General features: G+C 59.9%; 2 protein-coding genes across 5 annotated transcripts; one reads left to right on the top strand and one right to left on the bottom strand.

Annotated features, from left to right (window-relative positions):
* Window positions 1-799: 799 nt before the first annotated feature.
* NDOR1 (NADPH dependent diflavin oxidoreductase 1) lies at window positions 800-15,195 on the bottom strand. Of its 4 annotated transcripts, XR_015260694.1 has the most exons (16): window positions 14,966-15,195; window positions 13,660-13,737; window positions 13,143-13,240; window positions 12,254-12,352; window positions 11,474-11,575; window positions 10,776-10,982; window positions 10,303-10,424; window positions 9,654-9,874; window positions 9,193-9,300; window positions 8,356-8,470; window positions 7,226-7,372; window positions 6,443-6,561; window positions 5,750-5,899; window positions 4,653-5,306; window positions 3,877-3,971; window positions 990-1,008 (listed from the first exon to the last, which is right to left on the bottom strand). XR_015260694.1 is itself a non-coding variant. In XM_086763471.1 (14 exons), exons 2-14 carry the CDS (start codon window positions 13,663-13,665, stop codon window positions 864-866), a joined length of 1,584 nt encoding a protein of 527 aa, XP_086619597.1. In that variant the 5' UTR covers window positions 13,666-13,737; window positions 14,966-15,194; the 3' UTR covers window positions 800-863. The 4 variants fall into 4 exon arrangements, 2 of the variants coding, with proteins under 2 accessions (XP_086619597.1, XP_086619598.1); XM_086763471.1 differs by lacking the exons at window positions 4,653-5,306; window positions 5,750-5,899 and having other exon boundaries at window positions 800-1,008; window positions 14,966-15,194; XR_015260695.1 differs by lacking the exons at window positions 990-1,008; window positions 4,653-5,306 and having other exon boundaries at window positions 3,880-3,971.
* Window positions 15,196-15,367: 172 nt separating this feature from the next.
* On the top strand, window positions 15,368-16,190 carry TMEM203 (transmembrane protein 203). The gene has a single exon (XM_010117410.2). It carries the CDS (start codon window positions 15,442-15,444, stop codon window positions 15,850-15,852), a length of 411 nt encoding a protein of 136 aa, XP_010115712.2. The 5' UTR covers window positions 15,368-15,441; the 3' UTR covers window positions 15,853-16,190.
* Window positions 16,191-23,129: the final 6,939 nt, after the last annotated feature.

Consider the following 23,129-nt stretch of genomic DNA (forward strand, 5'->3'; position numbering starts at 1 on the left):
TCCCAGGACTGTCCCCGGCTGATTCGCACTCTGGGCCCTAATTGCTATTTACACAGTGGCACTGAGTTCGCCGAACTGGAGGAGGAAGGTGGCAGGGCCAGGAGGGCGCACGGCCCCCAGCCTGCCAGGGAAAGGGCTGGACGGTGCCAGCTCGCCCGGTCCCAGGTGGAAGTGGCTCCCAGGATGGGGTGGAGGACGAGTTCAGCAGAGCAGGCGCTCAGGGAACAGGATAACTCCATGGGAACTGGTACTTGGGGAGCTCAGACCAAGCAGGCTCAGGAAGACAAACCGGCGGCAGAGGCAGAGGAATCGGAGGTTCCTCCTGCGCCCATCTCCACTGGCCTCAGCCACCACAGACAGAGGGAACAGGTCTGTCAAGGCAGCCTCCTGCAGCAAGTGCTGCCGCCACTGACTAACACGAGGGTGGAGAGACTTCCACGCAACAGCTCACTTCCTCTAGGTCCTGCCACAAACAACGGCCGCCGCCAATGCCGTAGCTCTAGCAATGCCCCCGGGTGCCGCTTACCCACCACAGGGACCCCAGGAGCTGGAGCATGTGGGACGGCAGCTCGGTCCCAGCAGGAGCCAGCCAGCAGCACCCCACCACAGAGACTTCTCGCCTCTGCTCTGGCGGGGTGTGGGCAGCCAGGCTTTACCCACGCCAAACCCACACCCCCAGGTGACAGAGTGCCCCTGCCCCCCGGGGCCCTGCCACTGTCAGGGAAGGGCTGGCTGGGTAAATCCACCCCCTTCACCCTGGCTGGGATAATTTCAGCCCCAGGATGATGCCAGAGGCAGGTCATTTTTGCTGGCTCCTTTATTCAGGCAGATTTCACGGGGAAGGGGGAGGCAGGGAGCCAGGCTTAGGACCAAGTTTCAGACTGGAAGCGCTGGGACCGTTCCAGGGCTGTTAAGTGCTCCTCTGCTTCGGAGGGTGACAGGCCACCTTCCAGCTGCAACACCGACTGCAAGGCTTCGGCCACCGCCGTTGGCATCTGCTTGGCATTCCTGGAAGAGAGAGTAGGCGGCGTGACGGAGGGCAAGCAGGAAAACCAGGGACACACGTGCAGGCCCAGCGCTCCCGCAAGGCAGCCCATCGGCAGGGCAGCGGGCCCTGCGGCCAAACCCACCGCCCCGGCACACAGCACGGGCTGCCGCTGCACCAGGGCGGTGGGGACCTGCCTCACCCTGCAACTGCCTGCACTGAATAAATGACAGGCTTCGAGAGGCAGCTCGTACCCTCCCTGGAGAGCAGCGCCGTTACCTGCGCCGTTATCCGCATTACCCACCCAGGGCTTTTCAGCAGGCAGAGACGCGGCCTCGGGACCCAGCCCCCAGCGAAGGAACACCACAGCTCGGCAGCCTTAACGCCAGCCCCCGTACTGCTCCCTTTCCCATCACCCTCATCAGAGGGACACGGGGAATATGCACGAGTCAGAATTTATCGGCAGGAGGGCAGGAAACTGTCCTTTCATCTCAGGGGAAATTCAGTGGAAAACATGTCTGATCCTGAGCTGGGTAAGACGACCACTGCGAAGGAGCAGCTGCTTCCACCCGTCCGCTGCCTCCTTTCAAGAAATCGGAAATGATTGTTTTGGTGGCGACATTTGTAACTCAAAAGAAGAGAAATGGTGAAGAAAACATGAGTTGCTGTGTAGAAAATACCCAAATAGCATTCAACACTTCCAAGCGCAATCATTTCTTATGGGAAATAAGAAATTCAGACTTTTTCTTGGAGAGTTTTCATTTGATGAACTGACTGTGCGACAAAAAAAACATCTAATAAAAAATTTCCCAGGCTGCTCCAATTGGCACGAGCATCTGCCAATGTCCTTGCTGTTTCTCAAGAACAAAGCAGAATTCTGACTTGCGTTTGAAGCTGATTAACATCCCAAAATACACAGAAAGGAGGTCTTCTTTTTCTGGAAGAGTCGTATTGTTTCTGAATCAGGCGCTGATATGCAAGTGCAAGATAATGTAGCTGGGCTTGTGATGGAAAACATGTCAAGTATCTATTTTCTGCAGAAAAAGAGAGACATTTTCAACCTTTTTGCCCCTGGCCGAGATAAGCTGGACACAACCACAGGGAAGATACAGCCTTGGCTCCCCAGACCCTGCCCCGGCCAGCAAGAGCCTGGGAAGGCAGGCACACTGTGCTACGTGGCCCAGGGCCACGGCTCGGGGACACGGAGCCCAGGATTCACTTTCCCTACCTTTCTCCTAGTGCGGCTGAAACTGTGAATACTATTTTTAGGGAAAAAAAGGCCATTTTCAGGCTAGCCCTCCTGCACCTTCCTGTTTGGCACCCCACTGGCAGTTCAGTCTGTGGGCCAGGGGAGGGCACTGGGATCTTGGGTGTCTTGACGTGGCGTGGGCTGTTCAGGAGGGGTGGGAAAGTGCCCGGTGTCCAAAACACCATCCTCACGGCCAGCCCAAAATCCTGCAACGGGGACAGCTGTGCAAGCCTTCCTCTTTCTAAGGCACTGATCCTTTTTTTGGCAGCCCCCAGGGCGTCTCCATCAGCACCAGAAAGTAGCAAAGAGGACAGGAGAGGGCAAAGCCATGAAGTCACCACGCCCAGTGGTCACCCAACAACTGCCCAACGGTCTCAGCATTCGGGCTGTGGACAAAGGCACAAACCCAAGTCCCAAGTGCAGCTTGATGGAGGAACCCGTTCCCCAGATCCATGTGTAGGAATGGCTGGTTTGGGGTCAGGGCCCCAGGAAGCCCCACAATTCAGCGAGGGACGCCAGACCAGGCGGCAGCGCTGGTGCAGCAGTGAACAGCAGAGCAGTGGGCGGCCTGGCCTCCGCTTCCTGGGCAGTAAACAAGAATCTCCTTCTCCCAGGAATGCAGCGGCGTCAGTCTCGCCTTGTGAGGCATCGGGGAAGTTCCTGCTCTCGTGCGGGACCGGCAGGGAAGAGCCTCCTGCAATTGCTGCTCGTGTCGACAGCAAGGCACAGGTTTGCAGCGCTCTCCAGGTCACGGGGTGCACGACAAACACGATCACCAGCCTCTCGCCAGCTCAAGGAGCCCAAAGAATTTCACAACGCTCGCCCCAGGCAGCGGGGGAGCAGCCTCCTCCCTGCCATACAGGCAGTGACAAGGGCAGGCAGGTTGAGAGCTCTGCCCAGGAAAAGAATGAGGAATGGAGCTGCAGATGCTCTGCCAGACCCCACTTTTTCGCCAACAGTTCAAGATTTCCACCCAGCCCAAGGTGACCACCTGGTGAACAACTGTGCTGTCAAAGGAGGGAGGCAACACGTGTGGTGCAACACGGCTCGTCCCTGCCCTGGGAAGAGAGTTTTGGGTGCAAAGAGCCAGCCAGAATGTGCCAAGGGTCCCAAAAGTTGCTGCTCGTGAGCCCCAGCACCAGCGGAACCCTGGTATATTGGGCTTTAAAAGCCTCCTCCCCAGCTGAGCAGCCGCAGGAATTGCACAAGCCTTTTTCTTGGGCTTCCCCAAGCCCTGCTGGAGGAGAGGGGTGTGAGAGAGGCCAGGGCTCTCCCGCATATGGATTTGCCATGGGCCAGAGGCCAGGCAGCTCGCTTTCAGGTGACGCTGGTCACAGGTGCTGGCAGTTGAAGGGACAGGCACACGGGGTCAGCTGGAGCACCTTTACTACGCTGCCAGCTCTGCCTCCCCTACCCAGAGGGCAGGGTGGGTCCCTCTCAGCCCAGGGCTTGCAGAGCAGGACGTACAGAGAAGGAACGAGCTGGTCCTTCTGCGGCGGTCAGTGCAGCGCCCAGAGACCTGCCAGGGTGCCAGGTGTGCTCCCTCCGGAGGCTGAGCTGGGGGGAAAGCCTCCAGGGAGGCAGAGAAGCAGCAATGTGCAGCCCTGCTCCCCCAACCCCTGCGCAGAGACCTCTCACTCACCCAGCCAGGTAGATGTGAGCACTCCTGTGGCTCAGCAGCTCCCACACCAGCCCTCGGTTCTCCCGGATACGGTGCTGAACATAAACCTTCTCCTCCTGCGGGGAAACACGGCGCTGAACCCGCCAGCCCCGGCAGCAGCCCCAGCCCCAGCCCCAGCCTGCCCGGCCCCTGGGGACTCTTCTCAGGGGCTGTTTGCAAGAGCCTGGAGGCACTGGGAGTGGGCACTGGGAGGAGCAACTATCACAAAGGGGATCCCCACACCTCATATCAGTGCGCTAGGATGGGCTGGTGGGAGATGGGTGCAGCAGCAGGAGCTTCAGTGGAGAACATGCCCCAGGTAGCACCCCCCCCAAATCCTTTGGCTGTCCCCCGCCTGCTCCAGTTCTGGTGAACAGCCAGGGCCATGACCCAGGGAGTCCCCATGAAGGCTCCCCTCCTGCCCTCTCCTCTCCCAGCGTGGGCAGAGGGGGGTCAGTGGCCCCCCCATCCCAGGTCTGCCGCAGAGCAGAGACCCTTCCCCGCACCCCTGGCTGCTGGTCCCAGCCCTGTGACCTGCTGGAGACCTGAAACAGCTCGGAAGGGCAGGAAGCGTGGAGAGACAGCCTTGGTCCCACTCCCTGCCCCTCCACTGTGCTTCGAGACTGGATGCGACTGGCTTCTGGCACAGTGCAGTCCGACCGAGGAGTCCCGAAGGGTTAATCCACAAGACTTCATGCTTCCAAGCAACTGCCTACGGCCCTGGCTCCTGCCCAAGAGGAACACCATTGCCAACGTGCCTGAATTCACTGCCGGCCCAGATGGCTCCTCCGTGACAAAGGTGACACTGTGATGGAGGCCAGGCCCTCTCCCACCACGCCGGGCTCTGCGCAGCGGTGAGCTGAGCCAGGGGTGCAGCCTCCTCCTCCCTCCCATCCAGGCCCAAAGGCAGCAAGGCTCTTGCTGCGTGCCAGGCTCCCTGCGTGCTGCAGTCCGGATGTGTGCGTAGGAACAACCCCAAGCTGCAACCAGCTCCGGCTGCCACGAGAGCTGGGCACCGTGCAGTCAGCAGGTCCCACGCGGCTCCACTGGAGACTCAGGTCACCCCTGGGCACGGCCCCGCTGCTCCAAGCCGGCCGCCGGCGATGCAGGAGGTAAGCAAGCCCATTGCAAGCACCAACACAGCCAGCTGGTAGCTCAGCTTCAGCATCATTAACATTAATCAGCTAAGTGCTGACAGAGGCTCTGCCGACGAGGCTGGGGCTCTGAGCGGGTCATTTAAGGATCTGCAGCCACCTAGAAACCAGAGCACCCCAGCGACAAACTCGGGTCACCACGTCTCAGCTAAAGCCCAGGGCATCCTCTGAGAATTAGCAACAGCCACATTATGCTGGGATCAATCCGTCTGCACTGTGGGGCGGACGTGCTGTGACAGAGGTCACTGCAAAGGGGACCTTAGGAGAGAAGAGGGAAATCCCGCTCAGCTACGGAGCAGCGCGGCTCCGCAGGACCCAGTGGCAGCAGACCCTCCCGACAAACCGCTTTGTTCCGCGGAACAGGCAGAGGAGGGAGGCCAGGAGGCACACCCCAGTGCGAGCCCCGTCCCTCCAGAGTCTGCAGGGGAGGAGGCGGCTCTGGGCCACTCTCCAGATCTGGGGAGCAGCAGGTCCCCCCTTCGCTGCCTGAGCCGTCAGATAAAAGGCAGCCTGGTCATCCAATAAACCTCTGCAGTGCTGCTCCTGCTCATCCAAGACTTGGAAAGTCTTCACAGAGGCATTCAACTCACGCCTTACAAGTGACTGGATAAAAGACGCTGGCTTCACGTCAATGCATGCACACCGCCAGGAGAAAAGGACTGGTGCAGCTGAGCTCCCTAGAAATACCCATTCTCACTGACCCTTTTATCAGATCTCTCCATTCAAAGGCAGGCCGAGCTTGCAGTGCCGTCAAGGGACAGGGCAAGGCAGTGAGACAGAGCTCACAGAGCCTCTCCAGCCTCTCCCTGCAGCCCAGAGAGGGGCTGAGAGGTGCCCACCAAAGACACTACCTGGAAAACAAGGGAGCAAAGTGAGGGGCTGAGTTGTGGGGGTGCTTGCAGCTCTGGGGAGCTTTCTCCTGCACGGCTGAGGCTCGGGGAGAGCTGGCACGGAGGCACCATGCACTGGGGCAGGCGGCCAAACTCCTCAGCTTCAGCCAGCAATCAGAGGGACACGGTGGGGAGGGTGGTACTCAACCAAGAAAGGTTATTGCCTGGTGACCCTCCCCAGAGGCAGGAGTCTTTTATCGCTCACGTGGTCCGGCCAAACCCAGCTGGCTAATGCCTTATCTGCTCCGGCACTCACCAGCCTCGTCCTAGCAGCCCTTCTAGCTCAGCTCAGCCAGACGTGACGCGGCTGGGCAGCAGCGCTGTGCTGCTGGTGGGGAGCCCAGCCAGCACCCAGGTGGTGCAGAGGAGCGAGGCGACCACTGTGCCACCCCACCAGGCCTTCACAGGCCGTGCCAACAGGTACAGGGGCCAGAAACACTGGCAGACTCCTATCAGTGCTGCCTGACATGCTCCTGTATCCACACTCCTCCTCTGGGAACTAACCTGGTCCCTGGAGAAAGCGGTGATGAGCGTCAGGAAGCCCTTTGTCACCAGCTCTTCCCACTCTGCCTGGCAGTAGAAGTCCTTGGATTTCTGGCGGCAGCCGAAGAACAAGCAGTTCCCTGCAGAGAGCAGACCAGAAGGGCCGTGCTGGGTGGACCAAATGCCCTGTGAACGCTGGGGACCTTGGTGCCCATGGGGCCTGCAGCAGAGCCCCGAGGCTCTCACCTCTTTGGCAGGCCTGGCTGACAGCTCTGGCCTGAAAGAGCCATGATGACTCAGGAACTGTGTGACCACTACGCCAGGTGGCTTCCAGCAACCAGAGGCCCCTGTGTGCTGGGAAAGCAGGAGGTGGAAGGCAGGTAGGGCAAGAAGAGTTCGCCAGGGCTGGCAGTTCCCCTCCACTAGCCTCAGCTTCCTGCTGGGATCCCCAGCTGAGCCAGGGGAATGAGGACAGGACAAGAGCAGAGAAACGACTCCTTGTGCAGCAGAAGACGAGTTCAACAACCCATCTCCACTCCCACAGAGCCAAGAAAGAGCCTTTGCAGAGCCCTGCCCTGACCCCAGGGCCAGCCCTGCAGCACAGCCGCTGAACAACCACACAGGCTGCACACACCAGGCTCTGGTCCTCACCTGCCCCACGCTCCAGCTTGCTCCTACTCAAACACAGCAAAGCCTGGCCTCATCCAAACTCTCAGGAGCCCCAGGTCCCTCCTTCCCACACACTGAACACAGACCCACCTGCAGCAAGGGGCACCACTGGGCCCTCCCAGGACCCTCCCTCACCTCTCCGTCCTTGTGCCACCCGCTCCTGTATCGCTGCTCGGAAAGGTGCCACCCCCGTGCCAGGGCCAATCATGATCACGGGGGTGTCAGGGTCAGCTGGGAACTTCATTCCTCCTTTCTTCACCCAAAGAGGCACTCGGACATCACCTGCAGAACAAACAGACTGAGTAGCACCACCCCACCGCCACTGCACCTGTGACACCCTCCGGAGAGTGAGCTGGGCATCCAGCTCTTCCAGGATGCTCCGAAGATAGGGACGACACCTGTCTTACCATCACCCTGGCACCAAGGCACCGCTGGTGCCACGGGCACACTATGTCCATACGGAAAGTGCTTCAGCTGTCTCAGCACTGTCTCTGCAAGCACCTCAGTGAACCCCAGAGCAAGGCAAGAGCCCCACAGCACACGGGCTGTGGGACAGCCTTCTCCTCACACAGCTGCTGCCAGGGAAGACAGCGGTGCAGGCAAGCAGAGATCTCAACCGGCCTGTCAAGTAAGGGAGGGCCAAACTTGTTTCTCCTGGAAGCCAGAGGAGGGGTGAAGATCCCCATCTAGGTACTCAGAGAAGACCCAGTCTTGCCCTGGAGTCATACAGACCAACTCTATACCATCCTGCAGCAGGGAGACCCCATGAGCTTGTCACGTTTGCTTGGGGACCCAGCTGGAGGGGTTTTGTGGTGAGAGCAGATGAGCAGCACGCACAGGCTTCATAGGACAGGACGGATGTGCTCAACGGAAGGACCACGCTTCCCAGAGCTGGTGCTACAGGCCTGGAGGTGTCCAGCAGTCAGAGCACTACCAGGATGCCAGGAGCAGCCCAGTGTGGGACAGTGGTGCACAATGATGCTGGGAGCAGGAGAGTTGAGCAGCTGGGAGAAAACCAGGAGCTCAGGGTGCTCAGGGCGAGCTGGAGGAGCATGCCATGCTCTGAAGAGCATGGGAATACCAAGGAAGGACAGCTACTGTGAGTTCAGCCCGTCCAGCCAAGCCAGTGTGCTCCAGCTCCCCGTGGTGATGGCGCTCCACCAGCACAAGGCCAGCACACACACAGCTCTACCAAAGTCCTGTGGGATTACCACTGAGTGCTGTGGCAAGCACACGGGGTCCTCACAGAATCCAAGCAATGTTACCTTGCTCTGGGTTGAGAGAAGCCAACCAGGTAGAGCAGAGACCACGGCGGGGTTTGCTGAGCCGCGTCTTGTACTGCACCACTGCCATGAGGATCTGGATCCGGTCAGGGTGAGCCTGTGTCCAGACAGGAGCCATGAAAAACGGGAAGACACCCAGCGTGGCTCTGCAGGAAGAGCCCAGTGCCTCCTCCAGGGACAGAGCCTGGGCCCAGCTCCTGCCAGGGCATCCGCACACTCGTCCTAGCCCGAAATGGACACTCATACACAGAACGGAGCACACCCTTGCCCAAAACCTTTCCACTGGGGAAGGGGGTTTTCCCAGAGAAGCACTGCTGCAGGAACACTCTACACAGCTGGCAATGGTGACAGAGACTGTCCGACCCACGAGGCCCCCACAGAGGGCAAAAGCCACCTGCGCTTGGGCTGACATGTGCCAAGCCACTCGGGCCAGGTCCCACCGCCACCTCCCGGCAGCAGCGGGAAGCAGCACGTTCCCTTCCCAGGGCCGCACCACCCCGGGGAGCTCCCAGTCTCGGTGGCACCACCTCCCACGGCTCCCGGTGACAAGGACACCAGATCCCTGCAGTGCACCGGGCCAGCCCCAGCACTTGCAGGGCTGCAGGAGGGCAAGCACCCTACTCCGGAGGCTGGCACAGCCCTGGGGTTTACATCCAGCACGTCGGGCTGAGTGGGCATTTGGGTGGGACGTGGGTGCTCAGAAGGCCCGGGAATACAGCCCGAAGGTCTGCAGTGTGCACGGCACCAGCGGTCAGCCCTGGCCCTGCCTGACCCTCAGCTCAGAGCCCGAGACAAGCCTGAAGAGGGCTGAGCTCTCACCAGCATGGAGGAGGCGATGGAGAAGGCGCGGGGTCTGACGCGGGGGATGAGGTCCAGCAGGTATTCGGGCGGAACGGCACAGGTGGTGTGAGGGAAATCCCAGAGGGCCTGCCAAGCCAAGGTGGGGTGAGACCTGGTACAGCCCAGAAGGCAGCCTGCTGCTCCCACACTGCTGTGCCACGCTGCCCTCGACCGAAGGCACCACGCTGGACACCGCTGAGCACCAACCGCCCTGTCCCACTGCCCCCCACCCCATCCCCAGCCTGCAGCACAGGGCCCACCACGGAGCCCGGAAGGATTTGGAGCAGATCTCCACCAGTGGAAATCTAGGGACACTTCAGAAAGTGCGTGAAGCAGAATAAATTCCCCAGCAAATAAATTACGGCTGATCATGTGCCTGGGTGCATTACGCCACAGCACAGCCCTCATGGAGCGAGTGGGCCATGCTCCCCCAGCCCTACCTCGAGGGTGGTCCTGCGGGGCCGGGTGCAGTAGCTGTACAGCTCTTCCTGGCCCTGCGCAGAGCTGAACTCCTGCAGCTTCTCCCGCTCCAGCTCGTTCGTAGAGAAATAGGACAAGAGCTCGAAGAAGGAGCGCCGTGGCACGCAGGAGATGTCCAGGTAGTGGGTGACCAGGTGTCGGATGGTGCAGGGCTGCGGCAAGAGGGCAGGGAGGGATGTACCTGCAAGGCAAGGTGGCGCGGAGAGCTCAGTGCCAGCACCGGGGCAGGACACCTCAGCAGCACCTCGCCAGGATGGGGCAGCAGTGTGAGCAACCCGACTGGGGCCTTGGGCTGCGGAGGCTGCAGGATCCTCCATGCTCTGGGCTGGGGGCTGCAAAGACACAAGGCATGGGCGCAGCCTGGATGCCGCCGGGTCCCTTCCACAAGTCACACCGGCCCTAACGCGGGATCCGCACGCACACGGCGCTGGGAGGGAAGGAGAGCCCCCACGCTGCGAGACAGGCAGAGGTCCTTCTATCCATCAGCCATTCCCAACTCCCTACTACTCGGGTCTAAAGCAAAGGAAAAGCAGAGCTCTAGGCCGGGCCAGAGCTCAGGAGGTTGCCTTGTCCCAGCAGAGAGGGAAAGGAGCAGTGGGCAGGACCTACCGGGCTCTGTGGGCTTCAGCACAAAGCGTCTGTCTGGATCCAGGCGCAGGAGCTGGCAGAACTGCTGCACATCTTCGGGGGAGTTCTGGGGCTGGATCATCACTACGTCTCCTGCGCTGAACCTGTAGATGCAGTGGGACCTGCCGAGGGCAGCCACGGGGCAGGCCCGCACGCACAGCACCGCCAGCCTGAGCAGCACCCACACCGGGGGAGAGGCCACAACTCAGCCAGATTTCCAGCGACACTAACGTTGCCCTCTCTAAGCCGACAAGGCACAGAGAGCTGGTCGACAGGCAGGACCCACACTGCCACACACCCCTCATTTTGTCACGGAGGGGGACGGCGCAGCAGGGACTATGTCGGTGAGGCTGCAGCCTCAGGTATTACTGCAGAAGGGGAGCGGAAGAGGAAGGCAGGCTACAGGACATCCAACTCTGCACAGCAAAGCTTGGGGGAGTCAGGAAAATGCTCACGTGATCCCTGAACCTGTCACATCGAACTCAATGAGCCGGACATCCTGGAAATGGGATTCTGCCGTGACCCGCTGGTTGGACACCATCCGGGCAGCGAAGGGGTGCAGCTCAGAGGGAACAGCCCTGGGTGCTGTCGACTGGAGCAGGCCACCATCGGGGTGTGGGGAGTCCTCAGCCAGGTAGTGCAGGGTGTATTTTGGGGGAAGGCTGTGGAAAGGAGAGCAATGCAGTGTGGTTAGCTCCATGCCACCACTCCTCTGCTGCTGTAGCTCTAGAGGCTGGAGGCAGGGAGAGGCCTGGAGTCTCCCACTGTATCCACCACCCATCGTCCCTGTCCCCTGGAGCTGGCCTGTGGTAAGGGAACGCCACCCAGACTGCCAGCAGAAGGAGATCCCAAAGGCTCCAGAGCAGGCAGAGGGAGGCTGGCTGGGCGCACACGCTCAGCTGGTCTGCCAAGGACAGAGGCACATCAGGACAGCGAGACGGGCAGAACCCTGCTGACACACCCCCACAGGACAAGGGGACACCTCATCCAAAGAGAGATGGCCAAAGTCCAAGGGATACTTGGGACACCTGAAGCTGTGTGGGGGGGCTTCCTGGTCAAAGCAGGGCATATCTCCACCGCAGAGAACAGCCAAGGAAGCAGGGCACTTCACAGCAGCCAGCCCCAGCAGTTCCTGCCCACCCTCTGCACTCACCGCACATCTGGACTGATGATCTCAAGGCCAGGAGGGAGAGGATACAAGGCGAGGATCTTGCCCCACAAGGCCAGGAGCCATGGATCGACCACTGCATCTGGCCTGCAAGCAGGAAATCGGGGCTGCAGCAGAGCAGCATCGTCCCTTCAGGTTCAAGTGCTGCTACTCCTGCACCCGGACAACGCTGGGCCGCCCCAGGCAACCCCCTCCGCTCCCCTTTTGCTGCCCAGTCGCTCCATGCTGCTTCCTTCCAGCCTCACGTCTGGAAACGTCTCAGCGACTCTGAGCACTCGCTCGCTCTCTGGAGCCCAACCACTGACGTCTAAACAGAACCACCAACCCCCTGAGCACAACCGGCGGCAGTCACCGACCCCCGAGCCGCACACAGCCTCTGCCCCGCGCAAGAACAGCAGCTCAGGCTGCTGTAACGCCTGCAGGTACGCGGCTGTGTGACACAGCTGTCCCCTGGTCTGGACAGGACTCGGGAAGAGCCAGGAGACGTCAGCACATGCTGGGGGACGTGGGACACCCTGGAGAAGCAGGGCCCAGAACAGGAGAGTGACCCAGGCCCCTGAACAGGAGAGTTATGAGTAGAGACCAGTATGTTTACAAAGCAGCAAGAGGCTGCTGGCCACGTCTGGGGCGCAGGAGCAGACCCCAGTGGGAGCAGCACGCTGCTGTCCCTCAGGCTGGGGTAAAGCACACGCAGCCCTGCTGTCAGCCCAAGGACAAAGCTGTAGCACAGGCCAGGGCTCCCCCTCCCCCAGCCCCAACTCTTACCCCAAGTCATGCTGGTCATCTCCCAACGCCACTGGCAGCAGAGGGTTGCCCCCAAGCTGTAGCACCCGTTTGTGCAGCTTCTTCGCAACAAAATTAAACCTGAGCAGAGAATAACCATGGCTGCAGAGGGCAGGGCTCCTCCAGCAGGACAGCAGGCGCCGGCCACACGAGCCAGCACGCGCTGCCAGGGCTATGGCGGAGCAGCACGGGGGCAGGCCCGGCCGGAGCCAGCACACGCGACCTGGCCCAGCGCCCTGCCCAGCCCACGCCTCCATCCTGGGGCAGCTTGGAGAAGCAGCTGGCTGCCACTCACTGGGCCAGACACACTGTGCTCAGCTCCCCGGAGGGACTCTGGGAGGTCAGCCCTCCCTTCAGGGCAGCCTGTCCCCGGGCAGAAGAAACACTTCTTTCCCTCTAGCCCCTCACTGCCTCACAGAGCTCAGGCACACTCCCACTACAGCTTTTTTGGGAACATGGGAACAATCTTTTGGGAGAGAACTGGGACCAACGGGGCTGGCTGCCAGCTAAAACTCTGTGTTTCACGTCTCCTGTTGGCTTGGTCCACTGAAATTGCTGTGGCACAGGCTTTCCTGCAATTCAGACAGAGAACTGCGTGGCTGTAATAATTGACTGAAAGATGATGTTTGACACTGCAGCAAAGTGTCTGCTTGAAGAGGCTGGGAGGAAAGAAACGAGCAGAAGCCCAGTTCCTGGGGGATAGGAGGGACACAGGCTGGTAGGGTAGGGATTTCTAAGGCTGGTGGGAATTACATTTCATCTCTAGAGTCAGGCTCTGCCTCCCCTTGCCCCAGCTACTCTGGTCTCGCCTGCTGCCAGAGCTGCGAGGAGCAGCTGTCACGGGCAGGCAAGGAGCCGCAGAGCTGCTTACTTGGGATAGGAGGAGTCGCCAAGGCCCAGCACGGCGTAGTCCAGCTGGCAGAGGGAACTGGGTGGTAGGTTCTTCCGGAACAGAAACCGCCAGAACATCTACGAAGGACAGGGCCACGGAGTCACGCTGCTGCCAAGGAAGCCTCCCCTGCCTGCCTGTCCCCCTCTCCCTCCTTGCCCACGCACCGGGTCCCTCCTGCCCTCTGCTGAGTCCCACCAGAGTGGGGAGCGCGGCATTCTGCAGAGGTGACCTCTGAAAGGAGGCACCGCTGCTACCTGCCAGGAGGACAACGCTCTGTGAGCCCTCCACAAACCCGTGGCTCATGCGATGGTGGGGCCCCTCTCAGCTGAAACCTCACCAGCTCCCTGCCCACGTCCTATCAGTAACACGAGATGCGACTGGTGCTGCTCCAAAGCACCCTCGCTCCAAAAATAGCCATTGCTCAAGCTGCTTCAAGAGAGAAATTCAGTCACTGGACCAGGAATATAAAAGCAAGAGGGACAGGAGCACGTCCTACCTTCATGTTGTCAGGTGGGTCGCCCTGCCCGGTGGTCGCACACACAAAAACCACCAGCGGCTCATTGATGAGGTTGGCCTGTGGGCACAAACACGGAAAGGCATGTTCAGCCTACGATCGCGTGTCCTGGCTGTCCCGACACGGCTGCTCACACGACATGAGTTCACGGACAGACCATGCTTGGAAAAAAACCCATAGCCCCACGCAGCACGAGCTCCTCAACAGGCCACCGGCAGCATCGGCTCCTCGGTGCTGCTCACCTTGTAGGGGACGGCTGAGCCCCTGGCAAATAACAGAACGAGTGGAGTCAGACAGAGAGCGCTGTCGGTGGGATGTGTTCATGGGTTATTCCCTGTCTGCTACCGAGATCTTAAACACCCTGACCCACCCGATATTGATACTGCTGGCAGTCACGGCAATGTCAACGGTAGTAAATCTTATCTTTTGGTATAAACTGAAGAAGCTTGCTGAACAAATATGGGCCTGAAAATTAGTAATGAAATATAATGAACCACTTCTAACAGCAAAAGAATTTGCTTAGGGGAAAGAAAAGGGGGGAATTGATACAGGGAATTGACTGTCTGTGAAATATCGCTTGATGTAGAAGACTGATTGACTGCGTATTGCTTGATTTAGGAGACTGCTAGACAATGCCTAACAATCCTGTTTGCCTTGAAACTCACTTCAGCTTCTCAGGGACGGGTATTTGTCAAGAAACCGGTATTTGTCAAGGACTGATATGTCTGGCAAAGGACGGAATGTCAGTTCCACCACAGATTCGGTCAGAAGTCGGAAACTGCTGAAATCCCCAAGCGAAAGGAGAGCGTGGGTGAACGACTAAAGTTCATCCAGAGGAAGATCAGACCCCTGAAGAAGTAAACGACCACCAGAGACAGATCTGAAGTGCTAACACAAGTGGTTTTTTTAATAATCCCGCCTCACTCATGCACATGTATGTCTGTATTGTGCAATCCTATGAATATGTATACCTGCACTGGATAAATTTTTGGTAAAATGTGCTGTCAGCGTGCGTGCTTTTGGAGGAGCGATCCCCCACGCACCCGGCGCCGAATAAACATGCCTGCTTTATAACTCTCTCCGAGTTGTAGAGTTTGATCCGCGCGTCACAGGGACTCCATCCCAAGAGCCACCGCTCAATTTTCACCCCTTTTCAGCCGAGTTAAGCACCAGCTGCCCTCAGGGAGGGCACAGAGCCAGAGTTTGGCGAAATAGTGCCCAAAACGGGGTTGGTGGAGATGGAGGAAGGCCAGACAGGCCTGGAGCACCCCCGTGTGTCACCACTCACCACATCGTAACCGTCCAGCGCCTCCACTCTACACTGGAAATGCCGTCGCTTGGCTTCTCTGCCAATTCTCTCGGCTGTGTCTTGAGCCGTCCCGGTTTGGCTGCCGAAAAGGACGAGGAGTTTCCGTTCCTCCAGCTGCAAGAGACCCAAAAACCAGAGAAATCACCCCAAAGCGAGGGGAGGCACAGCTGGGCCTGCTCCGGGCTGGCTGTTACATCGACAACGAGCTGGGGGCCGAAGCCGGGGGGCCGGGGGCTCGGGGCCGGGGCAAAGCCCCGGCCCCGAGCCCCGGCCCCCCGGCTCCGGCCCCTCGGCAAAACCCACCATGCCTTCCCCGCTCCGCTTCCGCTTACGTCATCACTGCGCGACACCGCGCTTTGTAAACGTCATCACCCGCGGCCTAGCGAGGCCTGGTCGGGAGGCGCCGGGGGTAGCGGTTTCCCGCCCCACGCGTGTCCTCCGCGGCCGTCGGGACGATGCTGTTCTCCCTGCGGGAGCTGGTGCAGTGGTTGGGCTTCGCCACCTTCGAGGTTTTCCTGCAGGGCCTGGCCCTTCTGGTCTTCTCGGTGCTGCTGGTGCTGAAGGTGGACGGCGAGGCCTCGGCGCTCTCCTGGTGGGTGGTCTTCGTCCCCTTCTTCGCCGCCGACGGCCTCTGCACCTATTTCACCACCATCGTCTCGGTTCGGCTCTTCCAGGACGGTGAGAAGCGCCTGGCCGTGCTGCGGCTCTTCTGGATCCTCACCATCCTCAGCCTCAAGTTCGTCTTCGAGATGCTGCTGTGCCAGAAGCTGATGGAGCACACGCGGGAGCTGTGGTACGGGCTCATCATGTCGCCCGTCTTCATCCTCCTCCAGCTGCTCATGATCCGAGCCTGCCGGGTGAACTGACGGCGAGGGAGCGGGCTCCCATCGCTGCCAGGGCCCCGGCCGGGACGTGCCTGGCTCAGCAGGGAGCCCTGGACTGGTAGCGACTGGCATCAGGCTCTTCCCCATCTTTATTTCTGTACAGAGTGGTAGCTGGCAGGTTACACAGCGCTGGCGCCGTGAGCAAGGGTCTGGAATTAAGCACGCTGCGGTGTTGGATAGCAACAATTTTCTTCAAAAGGTCCTTTTGTGCCACATCCTCATTTCAGTTCACTCAGCTCTTGGTCTTCAAGTATCCTGCCCTACAAGCACTGCTTGATATGCCAATTATTTTATTTTAAAATAAAAATGCATGGAAGGAATTGCTTTATTTATAAAATTATTTTTCCCTAGAAAGCATTTGTACATAAAACTGCTGCCTGGAGAAGGGGAATTACCTGGCGGCTGGCTGGTTGCTGTAGATATCCTTGTACACCCCGGACCGCTGCCAGGCAGACGCACCGCAGCTGCTGCTTCGCCTGCCCTGCCCGGCCTGAGGCCACACTTGACACAACGCGCTGAGTTCCACAGCAGAGCTAATTCATTTCGGTCTCTGTCTCTCACTTCCCTGAGCACTTCAGTGCGCCCGCAGGGTTTTATGGGGCCGTGCTCTGAGCCAGGGAGCACTGATGTGTGTATTTTTGAACAGAAATGTGGGTTTTTTTCTTTGTATTTCAGATCCGTTCCCTAAATACCGAGGCAGGGGTGTTGGGAGGGCGAGGCACGGGGACAGGATGCACAGCTGATGCTGGTTGTGGAGGGGGGGTCAGGTCTCACTGAACCCCGCTTTGGTGTGAAACACTGTCCTCAGACCCCCAGAAAGCCCGAGTGTTCCTCAGGGAAGCGCGGATCAGCGTGTTAAATGCCGATGTCTCAGGGAACTCCCAGCCGAAGACATCTCGGCGTCCCCTGTGTTGGCTCCCACCGCGAGGGCCTTGCGATCGGTGGATGTGCCCTTCACCACTCTGCGAGATGTCGAGTGTTGCTCTGCAGCCCAGCCCCAGAGGACCGGTCTCCTCCCAACAGCGAGTTTTACAGACCTTTGTACTCTGTTGATGGTGTTGGCTCTGACAAAACATCTCGTAGCTGGGGCTTCCCCCCAGCCTCAACCGCTCCCTGGCCGTTGCTCCCATCCGTCTTTGCCCTGCCTACGCAGCTCCTCCTGGTACCACTCTCTGCTGCTCTCAGGATCTTTCATGCAGATAGGATCTTGAGACGGAGAACTGCTGTATAACTGACTCACCAGTTCCCAGTCGCTTAGCAGAGGCCTGGGGAATGTGTCTGTGGGTCTGATAGCTCCTCTGATGACAACGAAACAGGTCTGCTCTGTCCCTAGAAAGTGGATGGGGTCTGTGCGGAAGTTTCCCGTAGGTGACAACGATTGTCCCTTCGTGCTGCTGCCGGCTCGTCCTGGCTGTCACAGAATGGCGGTGAGAGAAGCAAGAGCCTGGTCCAGCAGGATCCATAAGCTCACGGGAGCTCCTTGGATCCTGCTTCACCTTATGATGTGGTTTTCCAGGGCTTGGTGTCATCAAGGTGCAGTCGTAATGCCCCTCGTCTTTCCACTTGGAGCCAGCCGTTTGTTCATGCGGGCCAAGCTACAGCAAAGCCAGGCCACGCCATCTGGGAGGGCGGCCAGCTGCCCCTCGTCCGCTGCCACCTCGCCCCAGTGTGAGTTCATCCCCGCTCCCGGTGTCCCCGTGCTGTGGTTGTGCCCACGACGCGCCCAGTCGCTCCGAGTGTGCAGGCCGCGGACGCTGCGTCACCTGCGGCTGCAGATACGGCGTCGCCAGCAGCCGCAGAGTCACTCGTGTGCGTCTGGGAAGGGTGGGGGCGGGGGCAAGGGGCAGGGAGGGCAGGGGAGCCAGGCTGGGGCGGTGCGGGGGCACAGCCAGGGTGCTGACGGGCGTAAGGACCCGAGCCGCAGAGGGTGGGGACCCGGGGTGAAGGTGGAGAGGAGCAGGAGGAGCAGCAAAGCGTCTGAGTCAGGAGGGGACACTCACTGAGGTGCCCTGGGGACTGATTGGCGCCTTTGGACTCTCCCAGAGCTCCCCAACCGCCCAGCTAATTAACCCAAAGAAGCGGCAAACCAAAACAAGCAAACAAACAAGATCAAACAAATGAACGCATCCCTCAGCCTCGCTGGACGCTTTGCAGAGGACCGGGCCTGTTTCCTGCTGCTGAGCCCTGGCAGGTTTGCCTGGGACCATCAGGCCCAGCCTGGCAAGCAGCCCTGTCACCAGGGCGTGGGACCTGACACGGGGGGACGATGCCACCTCCACCCCTGTGCTGTCAAGCTGCAAGCGGCTTTTCCAGCATTTTACAGCTGCCCTGGGGAAGAGCCAGCAACCAGCGTTTCCCAGTTCGGCTCCCCTGAGGTAAGTCAGGCTCCCAGGTGCGTTGGGGTCACAGCGGCAGCACGTTGCCGAACCGTGGCACTCAGGGTGCACCCTGAGGATGGTGCGGGGGCTGCCTGCATGGCCGGGGGCGGTGGGGATCGCCTGGCAGCCAGGACCAGCCGCGTCCCTTCCCGGGACTGGCTCCTCGTGCAGAGGAGTCACACACTATGCTCACGGCCACCAAGTCCTGCAACAAAACTTCCCGGGGCATCTGCCCTCGTGCCCCAGCAGTGCAATGCTGTGGCCAGAGCAATGGGGACTAGCTGCAAAGCTGCTCCCGTCCTTCTGGGAGCAACCCCCCAGAGAAACCCTGCACCAGCCAACATGGCTTGAGGGGACAGCCCCTGACACTCGTCCCCTGCCCGCTGCGAGCCGTGGGGTCCCTGAGGCTCCCTGGCATGGGGAGGGAGGCTCCTCAAGAGCCAACAGACTCCTGTAGAGGTGGAATACGCTCTGGCGAAGATAAAATCTCACCTCTGGGTTTATTTTTGTTGCTGCGGCGGGTGGGTTGGGTGTCGCTGCCAGCTGGGCCCTTCCCAAACCCAACTGCAGCTCCTCGGCTAAAAGCTGTGTTACGGGAACGCCCCGGCTCGCTCCCAGCTCCGAGGTCTGGCCCTGTAGATGTGCTGGGGGAGCGGTGGGGCTTCCCTGTGCTGGTGCTGCAGACCCTGGCGGGTGCCCCGGCCCCGCGCCCCTCTGAATGCCCAGGGCCAGTGGGGAAGGAGCCTCCGCATGGCCCGGCCTGGGTGCCAAACCAGCATCACCCTGACAGAGGGACAGTACCGGCCCCAGCTGCCACTCGGCTCCGTGTATCCCAGCTCCTGCTGGGAGAGGAGCAGCTCTTGGAAAGACATCTGAAATTGGGGATGGTGATGCTGGAGGGACATGAAGCTGGTGCCATCATATCTGTATGGCATGTCCAAAGCAGAGCCCAGCCCAGGACAGCTCGGCTGGGCTTCGTGCACGAGGAGGACAAGGGTACAGCACGACATGAGCTGCCACAGGGGCATGAGGGCTTGGGAGTGGGATGGTCCTAGGGACCTCCGTCTCCACCCGCATCTTGACATGGGCAGCGCCTGGGGACGGTGCAGCCTGCTCAGCGCGGTGGCAGCTTTAGCATCCCGATGCCGTCGGTGGCTCCCAGTCAGGAGCTGGGAGCTGCTTCACTGGAAGGACCCTGGGGTTGCGATTCGAGCAGTGTCCTGCTTGTGGGAGCAGAAGCCACCTTATGAGTGCAAGGCTGTGAGAAGAGCAGCCACGCATCCATGGGGGTGGCTGAGAGGAGGATGGTGTGGGAAAACAAGAAAAGTTATGTGGCTGGGGGATGCTGTTTGTCCAGCATGGACAAACCCGTGCTGGGAGACCTGGAGCACCTGGACCCGGTGGCACAGTTTGGTGCCACAGCCATGACTTGAGGGCTGAGCCCTGGAACCTGGAGACGGGCTGTGTCTCCAGAGTGATCCTGTCACCCAGGGGTAGCTGGAACTGCCTCGAAAGTAAAGCCAAGTCTTGCAAGCCCAAACTGGGAGCAGCTGCTGACCACCCACAAGTCCGCGTGGAAGGGCCAGGGGACCAGGTAACGAAGATGGGCAGTTGGCAGCCTGTTCCTGCCTCAGATTCTCACACTGGGACAAAAATACCTGCTAAATTGGGTGAGATGCCTCCAAATACCCCTCGAGGCAGATGCCTGCCACAGTCCCCTTTCAGCTGTGGGGGCTGCTTTTGCTGTTACCATGACTGGCAGCTGCCACTCATTTCAGATGAGGCTTTGCGAGGTGCTGGTCAAAGTCCAGGTCCCTTCTCGCCACGTGCTCAGGTTGTGTGCCAGGGACTCGAGCCACCCAACACCTCCCCAGCCCCCAGGGAGAAATGGCCTAATTTTGGTTGGGCTTTAAGACTGAGCTCAACCGTTGTACATATCTGCACATCGTCTGCTGTAGGCCCTGGGAGGGGGCTGGATGTGGAGAAAGGCAGGTTTGTCCTTGGTCGCCCCAAAACTCTGCACGGAGCCTGGGTTTGTCCTTTGGGAACCCTCTCTCTCAGAAAGGTGGTCACCCCGTGGTACCCACCGCAGCGGTGCTGGGGACACAAGGCATGATGTGCTGCCATCTTCCAGGACTCATGGCTGGAGAGGAAGATGTTAGGGCTGAGCAGGGACTCAAAACGCTGGGTGTTTCTCCCGGCCAGGCTCCAGCGATGGTGACAAGCCCGTGCAGCAGGTCTGTGGTGTGTGCTGGGCACCTGGGACTCCTGGCAGCTCACACCCGGGGCTTTCTCAGCCCTTTGACCCCCAAAGGTTCAGGTTTGTGATTCATGCAAGTGAAAGTTAGATTTTTGTCGCTAAATTGGCTGAAACACGTTTCAAATCACGGCTGCCCGAGAGCCTGTGCTGGCTCTAACGCCTGGACACACAAAGTCCTTTGTGGTGCGAGACCCCCGAACCCCTCTGCAGCCGCGGTCCCTGCTGCCAGCGCCTGCTGCCCTGGCGTGTCAGCCGTGCTGGGGACAGAGCCTGGGCGGCGTGTGGGACCGACCGATGATGATGAGCTGGAAGCCAACAGTTGCAGGTGGCTCTGGTGCGGCTCAGCACCATCCTGGCACCCCCGAATGGGGCTTTACAAGAAGCACAGTTGTGCCTTGAAGGGAGAGGTCTCCACAGTTCTTCCTCTGCTCCCAGAGCCATCCGGGCACCACCCTGACTGCCTCAACCATGTCCATCGCTGGTGTGGTCCTTGGGCCACCCAATGCTCTCAATCCCTTGCTGCTTTTCTTGCTTTTTATTTAGCACTCCCAAACAGCGACGGGAACCCTAGTCCCACCTGGTTTACCAAAGCTGGTGCATCCCTGCGTCCTAGGAGAGCCCAGTTGGTGGTCTGGGGTGGCAAAAGCAGCGTTTGCAGTAGAACAGGTCCTCTGGTGACTTCCTCCACCAGCAGCAGATGGGCATCACGCAGTGAGTGCCGACACTGAATGGTGGTTGGGATGTGGTAAGTGTGTGGTCGGGTTATCTCACACACAAGCTAATTCCCTTCACCAAGACGAGAGGCTTGGCTGCCTGTGCCAGGTCCGTCCTGCCGGGAAAATGCAAGAAGCCCAGCAGCCCTGCCAAGAGCAGCCGCTTAGCCCTGCACGTGGGGAGAGGAGCTGTCTGGAGGGGGAACGGGAGGCAGGAGCGCGCGGTGCAGCTCACCCGGAGCCGTGGGACCTGCGCAGAGCTGCTGCCTGCACCTCCCACGACCAGGGCTGGGGTGACCTCCTGGTGCAGAAATGAAATGGCAGGGAAATGAGAGACGGTCTTTCAACCCTGAGTCAGGGTGTTTTCCTTTCGGAAGGCGCCAGGAAGATGTTAGTGATGGAGGTGATCTCAGTTCACAAACACCAGTGACTGGCAGCGGTGGCTGGGCTCGAACCCCGCAGAGTCTCCGCACCAGCCTGGCAGCTTCCCTCTGGGTCTCAAAGAGTCATTTTGAGGGCCGCAGACAAAGAAATTCATGTCAAAAGCAGATCAACTAGGTGTGTGTGTACCCTGGCCGCACTCCTCCACAGCATATTTGTCCACCTGCAGGCAGAGGAATGAATCATTTAGGTCACTTTTTCAGTTGTGAGCAAACAGCACGTGGAGCTCGCAGCAGAGCATGTCCCTGACGGCAAACAGGGCTGGGGCTCGCCGGTGCCGAGGACCCGGGGGGAGCCACTCAGGAGCCGGTGCTCCCGTGGGCCAGGAACCGCGCGGCCCTTCTCGCTCCCGCAATGCTCCACGCGCGGGCACCACATCACCCCAAGACCCAGCCTGCAGACAGACACCCCTCCGGGCGGGACTGCCCTCGGAAAATTGAGGGCCAGACCGTATGCAGCGTGGGGACAGGGTGCCGTCACCTCACCAGAGCGCAGCCAGGGCAGCGTCGCCTGGGAGAGGGTGCAGGGCGCTGCACGTGGGGCAGGCGCGGGCGCGAGAGGAAGCAGCCTTCTCCATCCTGGAGTGTCCCGGTCTGAGGAGAAGCAGCCGGTGCCCGTTCAGCAGGAGGAGGTCAAAGCTAAGGTAATGGCTAATTGGCTCCGTGGGAGCCAGTGAAGGGAGCGGGCGCGGGCGCAGGAGGGACTGTGTGCGATGCCGTGTGCTGGGGACGCGAGGCAGGTTTGGGAGGATGGTTTCCAGCAAGTTGTTCGCCTGGTCCCGTCGGGGCTCATGGGCTCTGCCGCCCTCCAGCTGGCCGTGCCTTCTCCAGCGCTAGCTTTCTGCAGCCTTCAAGTTTTTACAGGGAGGATTTTGTCAACAAAATTACGAAGCCGTTACCTCTGACTGGGCTCAGGAATATCTAGGGTAACTGAAAGGTATTACCTGTTATGATTTCTAACTGGAACTATTTCTAAATAACAGTACCTCTCCCAGCAAAGCCTGTGTCCTGGCTCCCACCCCTGTATCCACCTTCGTCCACCAGCCGAGCCCATGGGGAGCTGTGGGATGGTAGATGGGCCCCCAGAAGGAGTGTGCTGGGAGAATGGGGGCTCCTGGTCCCCCTTGGCCGGGGCGGCCAGGAGCCCTGGAGCTCCCGCTGGGTTTCAGGAAGGCAGAGAGCTACGGCAGATGGAGGAGCTCCCTTGAAACCAGTTTCTTCATGCCATCTGCCCAGACCCCGTGGTGCCACATGCCCTCTCCCTGGGCACAGCCCTGTCCCGCAGCTCTGCCCCGAGCCCTGCCGGGCCTTTGGCACCCAGACGAACTGTTTGGCACCCAGATGAACTGTTTGCTCAAGGAAAGTTCTGGTGAAACTGGTTCTCCTGCTTTTGCACATTCACCATTCCTCCCAGGAGGCAGGTGGACGCTCAGGACCCCAGGAGGTGGGTGAAGGGCTCTGAAGGACA

The sequence above is a fragment of the Chlamydotis macqueenii genome, chromosome 20 (genome assembly GCF_036417535.1).
Source record: "Chlamydotis macqueenii isolate bChlMac1 chromosome 20, bChlMac1.mat, whole genome shotgun sequence".
NCBI classification, from domain to species: domain Eukaryota; kingdom Metazoa; phylum Chordata; class Aves; order Otidiformes; family Otididae; genus Chlamydotis; species Chlamydotis macqueenii.